This window comes from Centruroides sculpturatus, unplaced genomic scaffold, assembly GCF_000671375.1.
Source record: "Centruroides sculpturatus isolate CEXI.00-Female unplaced genomic scaffold, Cexi_2.0 scaffold961, whole genome shotgun sequence".
NCBI classification, from domain to species: Eukaryota; Metazoa; Arthropoda; class Arachnida; order Scorpiones; family Buthidae; genus Centruroides; species Centruroides sculpturatus.
In genome coordinates this window covers 206,970-230,965 of record NW_019386171.1, presented here as the reverse complement: position 1 = coordinate 230,965, position 23,996 = coordinate 206,970, and the positions used below count along the sequence as shown (strand labels likewise).

At 34.7% G+C, this 23,996-nt stretch overlaps 1 protein-coding gene across 2 annotated transcripts in view; it reads left to right on the top strand.

The window, feature by feature from the left end:
* The window catches only part of LOC111613903 (6-phosphofructo-2-kinase/fructose-2,6-bisphosphatase 4-like), an 88,949-nt gene that overhangs the window by 37,959 nt on the left and 26,994 nt on the right, over nt 1–23,996 (top strand). For both annotated transcript variants that reach the window (XM_023355255.1, XM_023355256.1), the window contains exons 10-13: nt 910–1,056; nt 1,742–1,846; nt 2,549–2,590; nt 4,989–5,076. In XM_023355255.1, coding sequence (XP_023211023.1) covers nt 910–1,056; nt 1,742–1,846; nt 2,549–2,590; nt 4,989–5,076 — 382 coding nt within the window. The remainder of the gene's footprint in view (nt 1–909; nt 1,057–1,741; nt 1,847–2,548; nt 2,591–4,988; nt 5,077–23,996) is intronic.

The following is a 23,996-nucleotide window of genomic DNA, read 5'->3' as shown; positions in this document are numbered from 1 at the left end:
GTACATTAAAATATGCCTACAGTTTAGGTTGGCAGGGAGGGGGAGAGTGCTGCAGCACCACAGCTATAGCGGAAATTTGAATTTGCCAATTGGAATGCTTTCGGTTAACTGATGTTTCAGTTGATTGGTATTCGGATAATCAATGCTCTACTGTACTTTCATTTTTCAGTACACATTGCAGTTGAATTAAAACAAATGAATAAAAATTGTTATTTGACACTCATGTAATATAAATGGCATCCAAGAATTTGTCTTTAAAGGTGCTTAAATCAAATTAAATGACAAAAATTTATTATATATAGTACAGTATTACATTATATACAATATTACATTGCATTTGTAGGCATTTTTACCATGAAATACAGCTAAAAAAGTAAAAAGAAAGGGGGTTTTATTTTGGGGATTAGGAATGGATTAATTCGTTTTATATTGTTTCTCATGGGAAAATTTGTTTTGATTTTAAAACGACTTTTAGGAATGAATTATGTTCAAAAACTGAGAGTTTATATTGACACTTTAATGAACCCACACTAAGTTTAAATTTCTCCCAGCATAATGAAAAAATTAACCATGTTAACATGTTAAAATTAGTGTTGTTATTTTATTTATTTTCCTGATTTGTGGAAGAGTGGAACATTTAAAATGTATTGATACTTCTGAATAATTTTCATAGAGAATTTCAGTAATAACTTTATTGTTTACATTGAAGTTTTAAAATTATTATAAAATATAATAATTTTAATATTGAGTATTGATATTAGCATTTAAAATAAATTTTGTTTGCAACTGTTGAAAGTATTAAGTTCATTTATTAATATTATTGTTAAATAATTTTATAAAAATAATAATGATTTTTCTTAGAAGTTATGTATTAAAGTAATAATAACTTTATAATAATTGTTTTAATAGTATTCAAGAATTCTTGCAAAGTTCATTGAGGAACAAAAAATTCCAAATTTACATGTCTGGACTAGTCAAATGAAACGTACTTTACAAACAGCTAAAGGAATAATTGCTCCACATGAATGCTGGAAGGCTTTAAATGAAATAGATGCTGTAAGAAATTTATTATTTATTGAATTTTATTTTATCAAAAAAATATTTCAATTAAAATAAACAAAATACTCTATTTCATTCTATTATGTATAGCCAAAGATTAAGTCTTATATGTTTTTTAATAATTTATGTTTATAATAGTAAATAAAATTTTTTTTTAAAATCTTGCATTTAGGTTATTTCCTATTTCTTTTTATTTCTAATTATCACTGTAACAAATGAAAAAATATAATTTAATTAATTATTTAATTATGTTAATAAGAAAGATTAATTTAAAATATTCACATTTAATTAAAATAAAAAGGTTAGTAATGTATATATTCTATATAGATTATGTGATAAAAGTTTGAGAGTTTATTTATTATTTTGAAATGACTTCTATTTAAATGTGTTAATAATAATTATAATATGATTTTAATTGTTACTGGGATTAATAATCCTATGAAAAAAAAATAGAAATATTTTGCCTAAAATTAAGCACATTTACTTATTCACACCATTTATTTAACAAAGTTTACTTCTCCATAAAATCATTCTTCTGATGATGATGAACTGAAAATCTTTCATAATCCTAAAAATACCCTGAAATATGAAAGATATTTGTTTGGTCTACAAGAAAGCCTAAGAATGTAAATTTTAGTTATTATAAATTAACATTTAAAAAATTATTTGAATTAATCTACAGGGTATATGTGAGGAAATGACTTATGAAGAAATATTTGAAAAATATCCTGAAGATTTTGCTGCTAGAGATCAAAATAAATTTCATTATAGATATCCTAGAGGAGAAGTAAGTATTGCATGCTTGTTTTATATATATATATATATATACAGGGTGTATCAGAATGATGTTTTAAAAATTTGGGGTATTGTAGAGGATGAAATTTTGAATGTTTTGATATAAGGAACCAATAGCCAGAAATGTGATATAATGTTTCTACAGCACTTTGCATGTTCTATGCAGTCAGTATGCTGAATGAAACAGCAGAATACAGTATTTTTGAATTTATGACAAGTTTTATTGACAAAACAGTAGAGTATACAATCAAACTGTACATCAAATCAGTGGCTGCACTACTTTAGAGTAAATGTTCAATGTGATAACGACCAACTTCGACTCACATTGACTAGCTGTGTGTTTACAGCACAGTGCCAGTGGATGCAAGAGGTGACCTGAAGGATGACAAGCACTAAGTACACAACGTCCTGTACACAGGCTCAGTTAGACCACTGTAGTTGTGTGTTTACAGTCTTCCATCCACAGCAATAACATGATGTTAATGGACTGAAGGGAAGCTACCAAAGTGAAGTGCGATCAAGCACTTCCTACCACTGTAGACACTTTAGTTCAAATTTCTGGCTATAGGTTCCTTTTGAATATCAAAACATTCAAAATTTCATCCTCTACAATCCCCTAAATTTTTAAAATGTCATTCTGATACACTCTGTATATACATGTTCAAATAATAAATATTAATTTAAAATATTTCAGTCATATGAAGATCTTGTTGCAAGACTTGAACCAGTTATCATGGTAAGTAAAGTTTATATAAAATGGAATTTTTTATACTAAGTAGCTTAATAAATGTTAATATGATTTTATATTCTAGAGTTTCAGATTGTTATACATTAAGTTAATATTAGAAATATAGGAAATTTAAATTAAAATATTTTAACCTGTTTTTCTTAGAAAATAAAATTATGATAAAATCGTTTAAACATAGAAATAAAAAATGTTGATCTTGATTTTGCCAAATAATAATAGTTTCCTAATGATTTTAAGCATTTTTCTTTTTTTTCAATGAATTTCACAGATATTCACAGAAATATGTATGTACTATATGGCAAACTTCTTAACTTTTAATAAGTGCATGTTTCAAAAAGTGTTTTATCTAAAAGTTTGTGTAGAATCAAACTATGCAATAAAAAAGTGTGGGTTCCCATTTAAGAAAATGAAGTTTGCCATCTTCACTAATTGTAATGTCATCTGAGGTAAAATTGGTAGCCTTATCTTGTAGCCATTGAAGTCTAACTATTTTTGGTTGAATGATTGCTTTTTGTAGGATGTGTATTTTTTGAGTTTTTTCAGTGGATAGATTAAAATAGACCATCTTAACGTAATATTTTTTTTAGTTCTTGTAACTTGTTAATTTTTGTAAATTTTAAATACAGTGGGTGTTTGATGCTAAAGCATCACACATTACTGATAATGATTGATTAATATAATCAATCATCATCAGGCATTCAAAAACAATCATTTTAAATAAATTTTTGCATTGATAAAAAGGGTGTTTCTTCTTAATTAATATAACAAGTAGTTTGCTCAGGGTTTTTGTAGGTCATTGTCTTTAAGTTTAATGATTAGATAATTTTGGATGATAATTTTAGAAAAGTTAGAAAAATTAATGGTTTGGAAAGGTTTGATGGTTAAATCCTATTTTGAATCATTCTTTTTCTAGATTTGTTCTTTTTAATTTTTTAAATCATTGTAATGTGATGCATAATATTTCTAATACCATATTATTTTGTGAGTTGATTGAATCACTGTGGCCACTTGTAAGTCAGTCTGTTTCTCTAACATCAAGATGTATGCTATCATTGCAGCAGTCTAGATGCCCTTCCTCATGTTTCACTCATGCTTCTTTATACATGAATTGAATGATCTTGACATTGCTTGACATGATTTAAACATTGTACATTGTTTGAGTACATTGTGCCAAATCAGTTGTCTTAAATCTGAATACCCATGGGGTTCTGAATGCATCTTGTTAGCCTTTATCATTTCTTAATAGTTTGTAAGTGGTAGAGTTTCTTTTGTTGCAAATGTCAATATTGCTTGTCTCAGCAGTCTCTCTCCACATGCCTTTGAGTGTTTGATTAAAATGAAAACACTTTGTATATCTTGGTTTTGCTGTTTTTTTATCCAGAATCATCATTATTATATTTCAGAACTACAGGATGGTGGACAAAAAGTAACTCCAAGTGCAATAGCACTGGAGTTGCATCTCCAGTGCTAGTGTGTTGCATAGAGTAAGTGAACTCATCAGTTGAATGTAACATTGCTGAATACATTTCCCTGATCTGACAATGTATGATATTTTGGGACACTTGGAGATCAAGGTGTACAAAACAAGAACTGAGGGACATTAGTCATGCAATTGTTGCCATCAATGTCAAAGTATTATGTTGGTTCCTAAACATGATTCAGCATGCACAGATGTATATAGATGTGATAGGTGATCATCTATGATAGTGATACCAGCCATTGGCTTTTGTATTTATTACTGTATTATTTTGAGTTTCCATGTTCTATTAAGCTATGAACCAGGGCTACTTTTAGATGTGCCACTCTGTAGTTTGTTCAATCAATTATAATAGATAACCATGTTCAAATGCAATTTCTCTTAGGTAATTTAATTCTTAGCAAGTCTGGAAATTCCAGAATATTTTAAATTAATAATTAAAAAATAGCCAGTAACCAATTATAATTTTGATAGCATAGGTAAAGCCCTGTCATACATTGAATTAACTTCAAATTAAAGAATGTTTCTAAGATATAAAATAAGTTCATACTTTTAAATTTTATTGTATGTGACTGATATCTTTATTTTTTTCAAATTACTATCTTTAATTAATAATAATTGTTTTTTAAAATCAGTAATAATTAATTTTAATGAATTTAATCAATTAAAAAAATCATGAGTTTTTAAATAACTGAGACTGTTGAAAGTTGAGAAACTCTAAAATTGTATTAAATTCTATATTGAAATAAGAAAATTTGCTTCTAAATTAAGCTAAACACAAATTAATGTATTATTAATTTGTGTCTAGCTTAATTATAAATAGTTATCATAGTGCTATGATCTTATTTTAAGTTTTAAAAAATTATTGATATTCTTTATGTAACTTAAAAACATTTTCAATCTTATTAGGAATTAGAGCGTCAGCATAATGTTCTAATAGTTGGTCATCAAGCTGTTTTAAGATGTTTACTAGCTTATTATTTGGATAAAAAATCAGGTATAGAATTATCTGTAAAAATTTTTAGTAATAAAATAAAAACTAGACAGTGGAACCTTGCTTAATGAGCCTAATTCGTTCCAGAATCTTACTCATAATGCAAACAACTAGTTAAGTGAAACAATTTTTCCCATATAAATTAATGTAAAATACAATAATGCATTCCATGCCAAAAAAATACTCAAATATTTTATGTATATAATTTATTCAAAGAAAATTATACAATATACATTGTTAAGGAGTGTGAATCATCATCATCATCATCATCATTTCTTCTAGCACAGAATGAACCAACCTGGAATGTGAATTCAATTTGCAGAAAACCAAAAAAATCTCAAATAATATGTTTGATAAATATGCCAAATGATATGCCAAATCCTTGGGCTATGTAAAGGCTATAATTAAATATTATTAATTTGACTAGAGGTAGGTAGTTATGCTGCTATTTCATATTAAATTTAATAATTATAAATAATTAATTTTTAATTTAGACATTTCTAAAATTTAATTTGGAATTGGTCATTAAATTTGAGATGGCAGCATAACTGCCTACCTCTAGTCAAATTAATTAATTTCTAATATTTAATTATGGTCTTCTCATAGCTAAAAAATTTGGCATATCGTTTGGTATGTTTATTATATAATGGGCTATGGTTGTTAATGTTTATATGTAATATGTCTGAACACTAGTTTCGGAAAATGTGTGATTACAAGTGACACTAAGATGGTAGCAGAACAAGTGCTAAACACAGACTGATAGAATATGCACACAATCTGGGACTTCCTCTCTCCTGGTCACTTGTTATGAGAAACGTTGCTTGTTAAGTGAGTCGTGTTTTTACAATTTGTTTTGCTCGTTATGCGAGGTTCTCGTTAAGCAAGGTTCCACTATATTTTATATTAAGAATAATCTAAGATTATTTTATTAATGTAAGGTATATAATAGTAAAAATATTAAATTCATTTAAATAATTGTTTCTTATTATAAGCTACTTAATAAAGGAATCATTCCAAAACAGAGTTTCTTAACCAGAGATCTGAGACCTTCACCTGACTGGAAAAGAGGGGTCTATGGAACAAAAAAGGTCAAGAACCCCTGTTCTAAAATAATGATTTTTTTTCTTTTTTACATTAATACATTTTAATTTCAATTAATCAGGTCATATTGGATATTAAAACTTTGTCATATTGGATTTTAAAACTTTGTTGTAATTGTAAATTCATTATGATACTAGTAATTTATGCTTCATAACTTTCCTGATACTATAATAATTTCCCTTGTTAATTTTAATCTGATTTGAATAATACTATGCTGAGAACAATTAAGTTTATTTATGTTTTAATATTACGTACATTGTTAATTAAAAGTTAACAAATATTACTGAAAATTGTTTAATTGATTTATATAATTAGAACAAAAGAATGTTCATTGTTTGTTATGAGAATACTTATACTTGAAAAAAATAATAATAATTTTAACAATTTATTTTATCAGACTTAATATGTACAGTAATTAAATAAATTTTGATTTCAAAGGGTTAAATTCAGATATGCAATATTTTATGAAAAGTTAAATATTTTGATAAAATATTTGATAATGAAAGTGAATTTTATTCAGTTAACAAGCCTTATGAATATTAATTAATTAAAATTGAGGATAAAATCCATCAAAACAGTCAACTTTTATTCATTTTCATATTCTAGAATACATTCCATGATGACTATGATACCTTTCCTTTCAAGTTACTTGATTTCGAAAATTTAGAAATAAGGAAAGGTCAGGTTTAATGTTCTTATTTTCTGGTCTTTTCTTTATTCTGAATATTGAGAATTCAACCTGCATTCAGATTCCCTCCCATCAGTTTGTCATACTGAATTAAAGCAGTCAAATATTTTAGCAAAAACCAAACTTTAATCAGACTTGATAGTGTACGATAGACACTCAATCCTGTGTAGTTAACAGGATGCTTCTTATCCTTCCCTGACTACTTTCAAGCTCTTCCACTTCTCCTTTCTTCACTAACTTTACTGTTCTCCCACTTCTACTCAGACTCTCCTTCCAACCCACACCCCTCTCTCCCTGTTTTCCCTCTTTTTCCTCCTTTCTTTTATGACTCTGTCTACCCTTGTTCAGTTACTTTCTCCTCTTTTACAACCCTTTCTCTACCTTGGTTTATTAGTTTCCTCTGCCTGCTTCTTGCCTGTGATGGTGAGCTTTTTGCTGAGAGGTCTACTTTTGTGTGTCTTTGGCTCTATTGTGTATTTTTTCCTGCTGTTTTTTGTCATTTTAGTTAGTATTTGTGTTACTGCTTAGATTTTGAGTCATTTTTCCATTCTTAATAGGCTAGATTTTTCATTTTCACATGTTTCTCATTGTTAGGCTTAACTAGATCAGTTTCTGTTTTGGCTTTGCCAGGGAGAAACAGTTAGTTTCTTTGATTTAATCAATTTAATTTTACTCCTTTTCAACTTCCACTCGATCACCTTCTTTTTTTGGCTGGCTTTTGTATATTTTTAGTTTTTAGGGTGTTTTTCAGTTAGTTAGTCTTGTCTTGTCAAACTAAAGTTCTCTTTTTGTAGTTAGGTCTTCAGATGTTGTAAAGTACTGCTTTATTTTTCCGACTTTTCCAACGATTTTCGACATGACTGTGTGCCGGAAATAGCCGTTCCCTAACAGGTACTTTACGCGGATTCGCGTTAGTGTGCCAGGCCTGGACTTTTAACATGCACCGAAATTAAATAATGACAAAGTTTGTCAATAACAAATCAAATATTTAATAAATAATTCTAATAATAACTATTTACAAAATTTAGTAAAATCAAACAACAATTTATTCAATGAAAATCAATAAGAATCAACCCGACAAAACTCAAATCAATCTAGTTTCTAACTTAAATCGATTCCCCTTTGGAATTCGACAAAATTTCAAAGACTTAACTTATATACAATAATTCTTATGAATTAAAGATCCTAATCATCACCTCAATATACTAGTATGAGACCCGAAAGGCCCTGGGTCTAATTTATGAATTTTTATTAATAATGGTAAAATATCGACACATAATATTACTTCATTTTTGTGAAAAAATACTGTTTTAACGTATTCTGTTATCTGGGAAAAATCCAGATAACAGATGCTACTTCCTTTCACAGAAGAGAACATCCTCTGACTTTCCCTTATCTGGTTAAAAATCTCACTCAGATGGGAAATGGTTATCCCTCATTCATCCCCCTTTCGTCCGTTCTCATGAAAGAGTTACTGGCCGATGATTGGTCGAAAATCTTGAGATATAAGGGAATTTAGTCCGAATTCGAGGAGTTCTTCGACAGATCCGAAGCGTCAAAACTCCACACAGTTCTTCTCCAGATGACCAACACCCTTAAACGAGTCCCATAGACTAAGTCCCGAGTCTGAACTTAGTAAAGATATTTTTATATTTGTGCACGTATTGATCTCCCGTACGAAGAAGTAAATGAACTCTATCTACAAGGTGTCCCTTACCTACAGAGAGGAAGACGAACGACAACTGACCAGGTCGTATGGTTTATAATAATCTTGTGAGCTCTCTCTCTCGATCGCGCATCAGTATAGAATAAGTCTTAGACTATATCTCGTGTGGCTTAATTGTCTTATTGATATCCCTCGTTCGTTGTAATTGTTTTCGTTTTGTTTTGAATTATTAAATTTACTCTTGTTAAATTTACTTAAATGTCTCTTGAATTGATTCCGAATCAGATCTCATATGCGTGTTTGTCCGCGCAACGAGAAAATTGACAAACTGGTGTCGGGAACCTGACGAGCATCTGAACTTCGCCGTTCGGATCACTTTTGATATTGCTCTCCTATGAAATATTTAAGATCAGATCTAGTGATCTGCATCCTAGAGAACTAGTCCTACCGACTGGTGCCGATTAAGTGTTACATGGGTACTACCTACTCTGTAACCCCGGCTACTCTCACACTAGGAACCTATTTCCTCAACTCTCAAGACTTTCTCTATTCGTCGATCCACAAATCGAATAACTTCAAAATCGCCTTGGAACTATTTGATCCTATCAGACACCTCTCTCGTTCACTGCTACGAAGCTCGTTGCTAACTGGAGTTCACCTCATTCGTCTTCACTTGATGTTTGGACTTTATACTGTGAGGTGACGTCACAATTCTGAATGCGATCACTCCCCTCATTTACATACTTATTTGCTAACAATAAACTTTTCTATTTGTCTGGCAGCCTATTTTCCGACAATACTTGCTAACCTTTTACATTATTCTTTTTTACAATTTTTGGGATGTTTTATTCTTTTAAGGTTTAGCGAATTTAAGTTGTGCTTGTGGGGTCTTCTCCCCCCCCTTTTTCTCGGTGCGGACTTACTTTTTTCCGCTCGGGAACGCAAGTGTGCGTGAGTTTTTCTCTACAGCGCTTTTCTCTCGTTGGTGAGTTGGTTTCTCTTCTATTTTTAAGTTTTTAAGGTGAATGGTGAGGAAACCTTCGTCCTAACAAAACATAAGCCCCAAACAAAAATATAATAAAAAGCAAAATAAAAGTAAATAAAAATAATGTTCAGACTTGGTTCCTTACAGTGTTTAGCTTTCCCTATAATTTTGGTTTTTCTCAGTCAACTAGTTTTCGAGGTTTTTGGATTTTACTGCATTGCAGTATTTTTGGTTTTTCAGGTTTTCCTGAGTTGCTCTTCAGCCTTTTTGGCTGTAAGTTCATAGTTAGGCCTTACTAGGCCAATTTCAACTGCCTGGCCATTTTCATAGCTTTTTCGGTGTTAGTTAGTATTTTGGCATTTTTGGTTTCTGTTTTTTGTAGTTAGTTTTCCCTTTGTAATTCTTTCCCTTAGTAGGTGCTTTGTTCCCCTGTTAGTTTCGTATTTCTAGGACACCTTGTTTTTGAGTTTTTTGGTTATACTGTGTTTTGGTTTTCAGTTCTCCTGTTCTTTTCCTTGGTTTAAGTTATAAGTTATTAGTTTTAAGGTAGTTTAAGTAGTTTAACCCATTCACTACATTTATTTTGATCCGAATGCCACTCAGAAATCCACAAAAAATTTATTTTTTATATGAAATAATTATTTCCACTTAAACGCAAATCTAACATCCAAAAAAATTGCCGGGAAATAATTCCCGTGAAATAAAAACCCCTCCAAAAAGTGTTCTTACAAAAAACGTATATAAAAAAAATTAAAATACTTTAAAATAAATGCTTTTATTTGAAAAATGTAGTTGCAAGGATTATTATTCATTCATTTAACAAGGCGTGAAATTTCACATGTGCAGTCTACATTGTTTACAAACTGGTTGACCTTGAGAACAGCTGGTGTCAGTTATCCCAGGTAGTTCTCATGTATGCATCAAGGGAATATTGGTTTGAAGTAGGAGGGAAGCTAACTTACTGCATCTGTTCAAATATAACACAATATTTTCGATTTTTATGCTATTAAAATACAGGGAGACCGAAAAAAAGATATGAGGAAAAAGCTCTACTGAATAAAAAACAAAAAAAACCTGCTGATGTCATAGAAAACATCCAATAGTGTTTTAAAGAAGTTTACTGAAGTGAAAACGGTCAAATAGAAGTTTGGAACAATTTAATTAATTTGATAAAAAAAACTCCCATAAAAAAAACAATAGTGCAATTAATTACCTAATTAATAAATCGTCGTAAAATATTTTCGCGGCAAAAATAATACATGAAATTTGCAGAGATCATAGATAACAATGTATATATGCTAATCCATACATTTTTGGAAAAGTTATAAGTCAAGGCCTTTTTTTATGAGGCCCTTAAGGTCTATGCCTGAGATAACTCGGGATATGGACTGTGCAGCGTCACACACAGCCTGAGTTATCTCAGGTTAAGGGTCTTTCTAGATGGCGTGTCCATCTAGTTCTGGAAACACTGGGGCTGGGAGTCCATGCTCGGACGTCTCGTTGGTCCATAAAAAGCTTAGGGAGCTTTTGCACATTATTTTGGGAAACTGTCCAGAAGAATGCAGCTATGCTGTTCAGAAAGAGAACAGAACAAAAATTTGTGAAGCTGCAAATGATCTTTTCTTGCTAGCAGACAAGACTATCCAAGCATCGGTTCATCATCCCAACAATGATGTTCATATGTTGAATAGTTTAATTAGCGAAACAGTTTTTGAAATCACTAGATGATAGTGTCTGTCGTATTCAACAGGAGGTTTCCGAGGTCGGCTCTCTCATTGATAGTGAAGTCAACAAAATATTGGACACTCCAAAAAACACTATTCTGACTAGCTTACCAACCTCTTCCTACACTGGTGTTGCTGCTAGGGCTAACACAACAAACACCAAAATTATCCAGAAAACAGTCCAAAAACACACTGTCCAGTGCTGGCACACATGCAGCTCTTGTTTTTCCAAAAGAAAACAATAATATCACTCAGGACAAAATAAGACAAACACTCACTACGAACATAAAACCTAGTCAGTTAGGAATCTCAGTTAAAGCACTCAGGAAAATTAGGAATAACAGAGTTTGCATTCAGTTAAATACAAAGGCTGACAATGACAAAATGGTGGCTGCCATAAAACTCAGTAGAAACATTAACAGATCAATTAGAAATCAGATACTCGGCAGCCAAACAACCTAAGGTTATTCTGTTAAATGTCCCAGGCAACATTGTCACCAACGCCTTCATAAAGGAACTTTGCATCCAAAACACTGCAATAAATACTACACAACCATTCCAAGAATTTCAAGACTCTTCCTGTGTTCTAACCAAAATAAACTGCAACACGACAGACACTTCAAGATTACATGTTGTCCTTCAGGTAACTCCTAGTATCAGGAACAAGTTAATTTAACACCAGTATGTTAGTACAGTAATACCTCAACTTACGCTACCCCGACTTACGCGAACTCGGAGTTACGAGATTTTCAAATCTCGTCGATTTGTTTTTTGTTTGAGCGCCATGCAACTCTTGATTACTCACTCTTCCCACACTATTGTTCAGCATATATGTTCGGACGTGTTGCGCGGAATTGACACATAGCTACAATTTATTTTATGTTATTTATTTCTGTGTTTGTTATATCTACGGAGACTCGAGAGACTCTATGTGGTGATTTCTTGTAATCGTGAACGAATCAAATGACGAGATAGGATTAACGAGAACATTTATTAGCTTACATACATCTGACTTGGATTGTACACAAATCGCAAAATTATACCTCGACTTGTTCGAATTTGACTTATATGGTTATCGCTCGGTCCCACCTATCGCGTAAGTTCGGGGTATTACTGTATTCAGTGGGCAATGATAGCTATAGATGACTACATTCCTCTCACACACTGTTACAAATGCTGTTGTTATGGCCATCTACAAGGATTGTCCCAAATGTAATGCACAGTTGGCTCTAACTCAAAAAGTATTTATTGAAGACAATACAAGTGATTACAGGCCTTCAAAATAATCCCCTCCCTTATCAATGCACGCTTGCCAGTGGTGCAGAAGCACTTGGATTCCGTTCAGCGTCCCCTTCTTATTGAGCATCTGAATCTGTCAGGTCACTTCTCTTCAGAGCTCTTCCAGCATTGGAAAACACACCCCCCTGAAGGGGTTAGGTTAGGAAGAGATCAAAGTCAGGTGAGCTCAGATCATGACTATAAGCCAGGTGGCAGAGCTGTTCCCAGCTGTATTTTTTGAGAAGTTTGATGATCGTATGAAATACTCGTATGAAATTGGTTAAGGGCCACACTCAGTGGTATAGCCCTGAAACCAGAAATGGAAAGAAGGAATAAAATTTGTTATGAAGAACTTAGGATCATAGTTAATGAAACCATGGCCCAACACAATCTTACTCACTTGAACATCAGCACCCTTCCGACCTACTCCTGTACCACGGGAAAGTTGGATTGACCTAACATTAGGAAACAGTCATATTATCCTTAGAGTTGACCACTGTTACATTACTGACATAGATTCTGCCAGTGACCATAGGTATATCTTCACCCAACTGAACACTATAGTAAGACCCCGCTTAATGTGATTCCATATAACGCAGTTTGCTTGAAGCCTAAAAAATGCTCAAAATTTACGCTGATTCAAATTAACGCAGCATTTCATTGATTTGTGTATAATACAATTATCCCCAAACATGAACCAATCAGCAAAAGATGGCAATTCGTCATAGTGCTGTACTTCCCTTAAATCTATGTTTATTTTCTGCAATTTTGGAAAAAATATAACATTGTAGATTCCATAGGAAATATTGGCTTCACTTGGCAAGAATTAACTAATAAATGCATGAACAAAGTGGACCACTGAGCTAGAAAACAAGAAAAAAGTTGTTAGGAGATTAAGAAAGCAATTTAGGAATGAACAGGATCTGGACATTAAAGTCACACTTAGAGACCAGTACAAATACGAACACAACGTTACAAAATCCTTATAAATAAAACAAGGACTAACACTTGGAAGGTTTTTCTGTACCAACACTTGCGGTCACAATACCTGGTCTGAACTATACTACTTAGCTTGTAAGGAAAAATAGTTGATAGTGACACTAGTACCCCCTCCAAACCTGACAGGTACTAGTGTCACTATCAACCACGCCAAATCCCCTCCACTATCCAGTTCCCTGATGGTTGCTACATCAAAAACACGGAAGAAACTATTACTCACATTCTTGCCAGCTTTTACCCTTTGGATGACCCACAGCAGGCTGACTATTGTCATCCTGCTTTGGGTCATCCAAAGGGTAAAGCAGAGCAGATGAGCAGAGTTCTACACTCACTCCACTTAATACAGACAATGACCACAACTCCTAATTGAGGTTTCGAATGCCATCTGTTTGCTCACTGATAACAAAGCCCCCAGGTCTTGACGGCATAACCACTAGGATGATAAAACACATGTTTGAGGCCAATCCTACAGTGTTTGTAATTCTCTTCAATATCTGCTTGAACACTGGCTTTTTTCCTACTCAGTGGTAAAAGGCTAGTGTCAAATTGATTCCCAAACCCACCATCACTAACACTTACAAAAAATACAGGCCGATCTGCCTTTTCCCAACTCTGGAAAAAGTGTTAGACAGTCTAATGATTTTTTTTTCATTAGATCGTCATCATTTCCCCATTTCGGGGATCAGAGTCACCCTTGTCCCGCTATCAGCACCACAAGGGAAACGCTTACTTTATTAATTGAACTATTAAACAAAATATACTTATAACAAACAATTAAAATATATTACATTATAGGTACATAGGCTGCTTGCCTTTACAAGATTGCGACACTGTCGCAAAGGGAGCAGCTCGCTCCCCCATTCACGACATTATTGTTCGCGTGAAGGTTTTCACCTCCTGGACCAGATCCCTAGCCCGTATAATCATGTATAAATCCAAGCTTGAAATGTCTAAGGTTCCTTTGACTAGTGATAGTAACTGTATCCTTTCCATTTCGTACTTTGTACACTCATTAATTACATGGTCTAAACTGTGTTCTCCCTTTCCACATTCACATTGAGTGTCTTGCTGCTTTCCGATTCTTTTTAAATATTCTTTGGTATTACAATGGTTAGTCAAAAGTTGTGTGGTTATAAAGTCACTTGAGAGCCATCTTAAGTCATTCATTCTTTCTTCTATATTGGGAAGCAACCAGAAGGTGTGTCTCCCTTTCATGCTATAACTCCACTCTTCTTGCCATTCGTCTATTGATTCTTGCCGTAGTAATCTTTTAATATAAGATATTGGAATTTTATTGTAAGTGGTTTCTGTTAATGACGTGGCCTCTTTGGCCAGTGTGTCCGCTTTTTCATTTCCTGCAATTCCTATATGAGCCTTCACCCATCTTATTTTGATCTTTAAGCCATATTCTTCTATTAGTTTCTTGGCTTCCAAAGCCATCATATTCTTGTCATTGAACTGCTTAAGTGTGTGTATGGCAGCACTACTATCAGTGTTTATAATTATTGAGCCAGACAATCGGGTGGAGATAACCCATCTTATAGTTTGTAATATTGCAAACAGTTCTGCTTGATACACTGAGCATCTGTCGTCCAATCTGAATTGATCTTGGTAGATTTCCTCATTGTCTTTTATGACCAGGAAGGAGGCTCCTACCTGGCCCTCTACCTTAGATCCGTCAGTGTATATATCAATATCACTTCTATCCTCTTCTGTTGCTATATTTATTGCCATCCGATTATAAGGTCTTGGTAGCATCATTGCCGTTGCTTGCATTTCATATTCTGTTCCTTTATAAGTTTCATTCTTAATGTTTATAGAGTACCCTCTCCTGCACATATATGCCTTTGCCTTTTCACGTAGGATCATGTCTATTGGCGTTGTACCAGCTATCACCATCAACGCCTCGGTCGATGTCGTGCGGTACGCTCTTGTCATCCTTAGTAATGCCGTCCGTTGTGCGCTTCTTAACTTCCTTTTTATGCTGCCCTTTTCTGCAGCTTTATACCATGCTCCTGCGGCATATGTTACTTTAGGAATAAACGCACCTTTATAGATAATAGCGATGGCCTCTTTGCTGAGGCCCCAATTAGCCTTGGCAGCTCTGGCTAGTGCATTAAATAGGTTTGCACCTACAGTTCTTACATAGGTAGCATGCGGCATCCAGGTAAGCCGGTGATCTAGCACCACACCTAGGTACTTTATCTCTTTCTCTACCTTAATACTGTGTCCCTCCATTTTAATTGTAGGTGTTCGCTTATAAAGATCTGGAGTTCTTCCCCTTGTAAATACTATTGCTTTTGTTTTTCTAGGGTTAAAGTAGAGCTTAAGCTCTCTTCCCTTTTCTGATATTACTTTTAATACTGTATTGCCTTTATTTTCAATCTCTCGTCTAGAATTCGAGCCAAATATTATGATCGTATCGTCAGCATACGCTAGTTCAACTATGCCTTCTCCTTTATCAGCCTTTAAATAATTATCATATACTATATTCCAGAACAGGGGTCCTGAATTAGACCCCTGTGGGCATCCTCTATTTAGAACTTTCTGTATATTAGAGCCTCCAGCATGATAGATGATCTTTCTGTCACTTAAGTAATTAGTTACTATTTCATATATGTTCTTAGGACATTTTGCCCTTCTTAATGTTCTTAGGATAAGGGGCCACCATGCATGGTCAAAGGCCCCTTGAATATCCAGACTGATACTGCAACAATACTTATTTCGATCTAGTAAACTCTGTATGGCATCGATCACTTTACAAATAACATCCTCTGTTGATCTATCTGGGAGGAACCCATGCTGTTTTGGGCTGAGAAACTGTATATTTTCAAGATATGTTATCCTTTGACTGATGAGGAAGTCCAATACCTTCCCCATCGCTGGTAGTAAACTCAGCGGTCTATAGCTTTTTGCTTGGCTCTTTTCAACTTGCTCACCTTTAGGTATTATTACCAGTTTAGCTGTCTTCCAGATCTTTGGAAAGATGCCAAAACTAAGGCATAGATTGTAAACTTTACCAAGATAAGTAGGGTTGATATCCCAGATCTTGTGAATAATTTCTGCTGTCATTCTATCGTTTCCCGGTGCTTTTCCTGACTGCAGCCGATGAACAGCATTATTAATCTCTTCCATAGTGAACAATGGTTCAGTTGTCCCCACATATGGAGTGCTGATTTCCTATCTGATTAGTTTGTGTTCCATCAAGTCTTTAGCAGGATCATCATCTGGAAAAAACACTGTCATAAGTGCTTGTACTGTTTCATCATACCCCTCTGTGTATCCTTCATTTACGTTCAATGCTGTGAGATATTGTGGCAGTTTCAACTTTCCTGTACACGCCTTGTAAATATAGTTCCAGGGCTTTGATGAGCTCCTAGTACAAAACTCCCTCCATGATTTTATCTTTACTTCCTTTATCTTTTGCTTGTAGGATTTGCAGTGTTCTAGGTACTCTCCTTTCTTCCTACTTCTTCCCTGATTGTTCCTTGTTCTTTGATCTAATGATTAAGTCTAATGATTAATAGGATCACATGGAATCTATGCAAGCATAGAGCCCTGCATCAGAATCAGTTCAGCTTCTCTAAAAACAAAGGCACAGTAGATGCCATCCATCAGGCCATTAACTACATTCACCAGGCTAAACAAAACAATCAGCATACTGCAGTTATCACTATTGACTTTAGAGGTGCCTTCGATCACACCTGGTGGCCTTTTATCCTGCACACATTACATGCTCATCACTGCCCTCAAAATCTTTACAAACTTCTTCAGTCCTATCTTAGCAACAGGAGTGCAGATGTTTATACAACACAAAATAACAGTCATACCCATTACTTGAGGCTGCCCTCAGGGATCCAGGTCTGGTCCTGGTCTCTGAGGGCAGCCTCAAGAGACCAGGACCAGAATTAAGCTCATATAAATAGCTTGCATATGTTGCATATGTAAGTGACATATGTTGCATATGTAAGTGACATATGTTGCATATGTCACTTACAGGACATATGCAACATTCTCAATAACATTCACCAGTGGAGTATTAAGCATAGGCAACCGATTAACACAGACAAATGTGAAAGCATGATAGTTTGTAGGAACATGCCACTCATCAGGAAGCTTACCCTTCAAATAGGTGCTCACAGAATAAAGCAAACAATGAAAATTAAATATTTAAGTGTTATTCTTGATGAGAGACTTAACTTCACACTCCACATCAAATACATCACGGACAAAGCTAAAAAGACGGCCAACACCCTCATTAGTATTGCTAGAAACACATGGAGTCTTGATCCTAATGCTACTAAGCTTATTTACAGGGGTACAATTCAGCCAGCACTCCTCTATGCCATACAGGTCTGGGGCCATGTGGCTGCCAAAGTCCATAACTGTAAAAAACTGTTATCTGTTCAAAGGATTGCAGCTCTCCACATTTGTAAGGCTTATAGGACTGTACCCACTAGTGCCTTTTTGGTAATGTCAGGAGTGACCCCTATCGACTTAGAAATTAAACACATTATTTGGCAGGAAAATCTCGTTGTCTTACCCTGGTGAGAATATAGCAACTCAGATGTCGACAAAATGATTAGCATAAGTAAGATTCCCCCCAGTTTGACCTTGATCAATGATATCAAAAATTCAGCATCAACAAAATACCCCCCCAACTTACAATTACCATCCCTCCCATCAGCTTGCCCCTGATGTTTACTTCAAAGATCCAGATGATCATCCCATGTTTAGGATTTACACTGATGGTTCCAAGATGAATGACAATATGGGTGCCATTTTTGTAGTTTACTCCGACTTAGGCCACAAGCTTCACAACACTTGCTTCAATAGCACAGGCGGAAACTTTAGCTATTTATATGAGCTTAATTCACAGTGTAGGAAGAACAAAAGACATTACTTACACTATCACATTTATTCTGATAGTAGGGTAGTTTTACACAGGTAGCAGATAAGCCACTTAAAACTCATCCATCTCATACACCACATTCTCAGACACTTAGAAAACAACATTAGAATAGATTTCCAGTGGGTCCCAGGTCATGCGGGGTTATCAGCAATGAGACCACTGACAGTCTTGCCAAACAAGCTGCAAAGTCTTCAGTCACTAGTACTTTCAGTTACATTCCTACCTCGTACATCAACAATCACGTCAAGAAGCAAATCATTCTCTGGCAAGACAGTTGGGACCATGACACCACTGGTAGGCTCATCTACACTTTCTTCCCCCAAGGTTGACACTGTTGCAATTCTTCATCGCTTTTACCCTAGTTACACCCTCACTCAGCTACTTACAGAACGTGGCAACTTTAAGCAATACTTGCATAGATTTAATCTTGGGGACAATCCACAATGTGATTGTGGTATTCAGGAGGACCAAACACCACTTCACTTAGATTTTTGCTGCAATAGGTACAATCACATTAGGAATAATTTATTGAAAGCTGCTATTATTGAAGGTACAACTGGCCTTGAAACCCATATTAACTCATTCACACACGTACAATGTTCCATCATCTACTTGCATTCATATCCCTTAGTGGGGCTCTTGAGAGCACTCACTCTGGGGGCACGGATGGCAATTAGCTTTCCCTTGCTTTGTTTCAACTGTCGGTATATAGTTGCCTTTCAACATTGTATTTTAATTCTTATTTTCTGTCTTCTTTTTCAATCTATTTCCAGTTAGGTTATGATAGGTTAGGTTAAATTAGATTAGTGTTTGTTAGCTTTAGTCGTCTGGTTAGGTTCATCCTATGTTATGGTAGGTTAGTTTAGTTAGTGAGTAAGTTAGCTTTAAAAAGATAAATAAATAAATAATTAAAAAATAATAATAATAACAATAAAAATTTTTATCTTGCTCGTTTGTCTTTGTAGGTCCGTTCATTTTATCTAGTTTGTCATTGTGTTCGTTTGCTTTTCATGCCGTCTGTCTAGCTGTTAAGTAGTGCAGTAGAATGTTGATTATCCGAATGCTGATCAACCGAAGCGTTGATTAACCGAAAGCATTCCAGTTGGACTGTGTCATNCCAAAAAAATTGCCGGGAAATAATTCCCGTGAAATAAAAACCCCTCCAAAAAGTGTTCTTACAAAAAACGTATATAAAAAAAATTAAAATACTTTAAAATAAATGCTTTTATTTGAAAAATGTAGTTGCAAGGATTATTATTCATTCATTTAACAAGGCGTGAAATTTCACATGTGCAGTCTACATTGTTTACAAACTGGTTGACCTTGAGAACAGCTGGTGTCAGTTATCCCAGGTAGTTCTCATGTATGCATCAAGGGAATATTGGTTTGAAGTAGGAGGGAAGCTAACTTACTGCATCTGTTCAAATATAACACAATATTTTCGATTTTTATGCTATTAAAATACAGGGAGACCGAAAAAAAGATATGAGGAAAAAGCTCTACTGAATAAAAAACAAAAAAAACCTGCTGATGTCATAGAAAACATCCAATAGTGTTTTAAAGAAGTTTACTGAAGTGAAAACGGTCAAATAGAAGTTTGGAACAATTTAATTAATTTGATAAAAAAAACTCCCATAAAAAAAACAATAGTGCAATTAATTACCTAATTAATAAATCGTCGTAAAATATTTTCGCGGCAAAAATAATACATGAAATTTGCAGAGATCATAGATAACAATGTATATATGCTAATCCATACATTTTTGGAAAAGTTATAAGTCAAGGCCTTTTTTTATGAGGCCCTTAAGGTCTATGCCTGAGATAACTCGGGATATGGACTGTGCAGCGTCACACACAGCCTGAGTTATCTCAGGTTAAGGGTCTTTCTAGATGGCGTGTCCATCTAGTTCTGGAAACACTGGGGCTGGGAGTCCATGCTCGGACGTCTCGTTGGTCCATAAAAAGCTTAGGGAGCTTTTGCACATTATTTTGGGAAACTGTCCAGAAGAATGCAGCTATGCTGTTCAGAAAGAGAACAGAACAAAAATTTGTGAAGCTGCAAATGATCTTTTCTTGCTAGCAGACAAGACTATCCAAGCATCGGTTCATCATCCCAACAATGATGTTCATATGTTGAATAGTTTAATTAGCGAAACAGTTTTTGAAATCACTAGATGATAGTGTCTGTCGTATTCAACAGGAGGTTTCCGAGGTCGGCTCTCTCATTGATAGTGAAGTCAACAAAATATTGGACACTCCAAAAAACACTATTCTGACTAGCTTACCAACCTCTTCCTACACTGGTGTTGCTGCTAGGGCTAACACAACAAACACCAAAATTATCCAGAAAACAGTCCAAAAACACACTGTCCAGTGCTGGCACACATGCAGCTCTTGTTTTTCCAAAAGAAAACAATAATATCACTCAGGACAAAATAAGACAAACACTCACTACGAACATAAAACCTAGTCAGTTAGGAATCTCAGTTAAAGCACTCAGGAAAATTAGGAATAACAGAGTTTGCATTCAGTTAAATACAAAGGCTGACAATGACAAAATGGTGGCTGCCATAAAACTCAGTAGAAACATTAACAGATCAATTAGAAATCAGATACTCGGCAGCCAAACAACCTAAGGTTATTCTGTTAAATGTCCCAGGCAACATTGTCACCAACGCCTTCATAAAGGAACTTTGCATCCAAAACACTGCAATAAATACTACACAACCATTCCAAGAATTTCAAGACTCTTCCTGTGTTCTAACCAAAATAAACTGCAACACGACAGACACTTCAAGATTACATGTTGTCCTTCAGGTAACTCCTAGTATCAGGAACAAGTTAATTTAACACCAGTATGTTAGTACAGTAATACCTCAACTTACGCTACCCCGACTTACGCGAACTCGGAGTTACGAGATTTTCAAATCTCGTCGATTTGTTTTTTGTTTGAGCGCCATGCAACTCTTGATTACTCACTCTTCCCACACTATTGTTCAGCATATATGTTCGGACGTGTTGCGCGGAATTGACACATAGCTACAATTTATTTTATGTTATTTATTTCTGTGTTTGTTATATCTACGGAGACTCGAGAGACTCTATGTGGTGATTTCTTGTAATCGTGAACGAATCAAATGACGAGATAGGATTAACGAGAACATTTATTAGCTTACATACATCTGACTTGGATTGTACACAAATCGCAAAATTATACCTCGACTTGTTCGAATTTGACTTATATGGTTATCGCTCGGTCCCACCTATCGCGTAAGTTCGGGGTATTACTGTATTCAGTGGGCAATGATAGCTATAGATGACTACATTCCTCTCACACACTGTTACAAATGCTGTTGTTATGGCCATCTACAAGGATTGTCCCAAATGTAATGCACAGTTGGCTCTAACTCAAAAAGTATTTATTGAAGACAATACAAGTGATTACAGGCCTTCAAAATAATCCCCTCCCTTATCAATGCATGCTTGCCAGTGGTGCAGAAGCACTTGGATTCCGTTCAGCGTCCCCTTCTTATTGAGCATCTGAATCTGTCAGGTCACTTCTCTTCAGAGCTCTTCCAGCATTGGAAAACACACCCCCCTGAAGGGGTTAGGTTAGGAAGAGATCAAAGTCAGGTGAGCTCAGATCATGACTATAAGCCAGGTGGCAGAGCTGTTCCCAGCTGTATTTTTTGAGAAGTTTGATGATCGTATGAAATACTCGTATGAAATTGGTTAAGGGCCACACTCAGTGGTATAGCCCTGAAACCAGAAATGGAAAGAAGGAATAAAATTTGTTATGAAGAACTTAGGATCATAGTTAATGAAACCATGGCCCAACACAATCTTACTCACTTGAACATCAGCACCCTTCCGACCTACTCCTGTACCACGGGAAAGTTGGATTGACCTAACATTAGGAAACAGTCATATTATCCTTAGAGTTGACCACTGTTACATTACTGACATAGATTCTGCCAGTGACCATAGGTATATCTTCACCCAACTGAACACTATAGTAAGACCCCGCTTAATGTGATTCCATATAACGCAGTTTGCTTGAAGCCTAAAAAATGCTCAAAATTTACGCTGATTCAAATTAACGCAGCATTTCATTGATTTGTGTATAATACAATTATCCCCAAACATGAACCAATCAGCAAAAGATGGCAATTCGTCATAGTGCTGTACTTCCCTTAAATCTATGTTTATTTTCTGCAATTTTGGAAAAAATATAACATTGTAGATTCCATAGGAAATATTGGCTTCACTTGGCAAGAATTAACTAATAAATGCATGAACAAAGTGGACCACTGAGCTAGAAAACAAGAAAAAAGTTGTTAGGAGATTAAGAAAGCAATTTAGGAATGAACAGGATCTGGACATTAAAGTCACACTTAGAGACCAGTACAAATACGAACACAACGTTACAAAATCCTTATAAATAAAACAAGGACTAACACTTGGAAGGTTTTTCTGTACCAACACTTGCGGTCACAATACCTGGTCTGAACTATACTACTTAGCTTGTAAGGAAAAATAGTTGATAGTGACACTAGTACCCCCTCCAAACCTGACAGGTACTAGTGTCACTATCAACCACGCCAAATCCCCTCCACTATCCAGTTCCCTGATGGTTGCTACATCAAAAACACGGAAGAAACTATTACTCACATTCTTGCCAGCTTTTACCCTTTGGATGACCCACAGCAGGCTGACTATTGTCATCCTGCTTTGGGTCATCCAAAGGGTAAAGCAGAGCAGATGAGCAGAGTTCTACACTCACTCCACTTAATACAGACAATGACCACAACTCCTAATTGAGGTTTCGAATGCCATCTGTTTGCTCACTGATAACAAAGCCCCCAGGTCTTGACGGCATAACCACTAGGATGATAAAACACATGTTTGAGGCCAATCCTACAGTGTTTGTAATTCTCTTCAATATCTGCTTGAACACTGGCTTTTTTCCTACTCAGTGGTAAAAGGCTAGTGTCAAATTGATTCCCAAACCCACCATCACTAACACTTACAAAAAATACAGGCCGATCTGCCTTTTCCCAACTCTGGAAAAAGTGTTAGACAGTCTAATGATTTTTTTTTCATTAGATCGTCATCATTTCCCCATTTTGGGGATCAGNTGTCTTTGTAGGTCCGTTCATTTTATCTAGTTTGTCATTGTGTTCGTTTGCTTTTCATGCCGTCTGTCTAGCTGTTAAGTAGTGCAGTAGAATGTTGATTATCCGAATGCTGATCAACCGAAGCGTTGATTAACCGAAAGCATTCCAGTTGGACTGTGTCATGCTGAATCAAACATTTTTGATACTAGATTAACTTCTAAAGTATAATTTTTTTGTTTTTATATTTTTCAATATATTTATTGTTTGTACAAAATAAAGAAATAATTTTTAACAATACAAAAGCCATGACGATGATTATTATAAAAATTTTTGTTAGGCTTAACATCGACAAAAATTCAACACGAAGTGACACGCAACGGAGAAAAATTTCAACATGCGATAGGTTAATATATTTTTTCGTACATAATCGGTTATCCGAAACATCGATTTTTT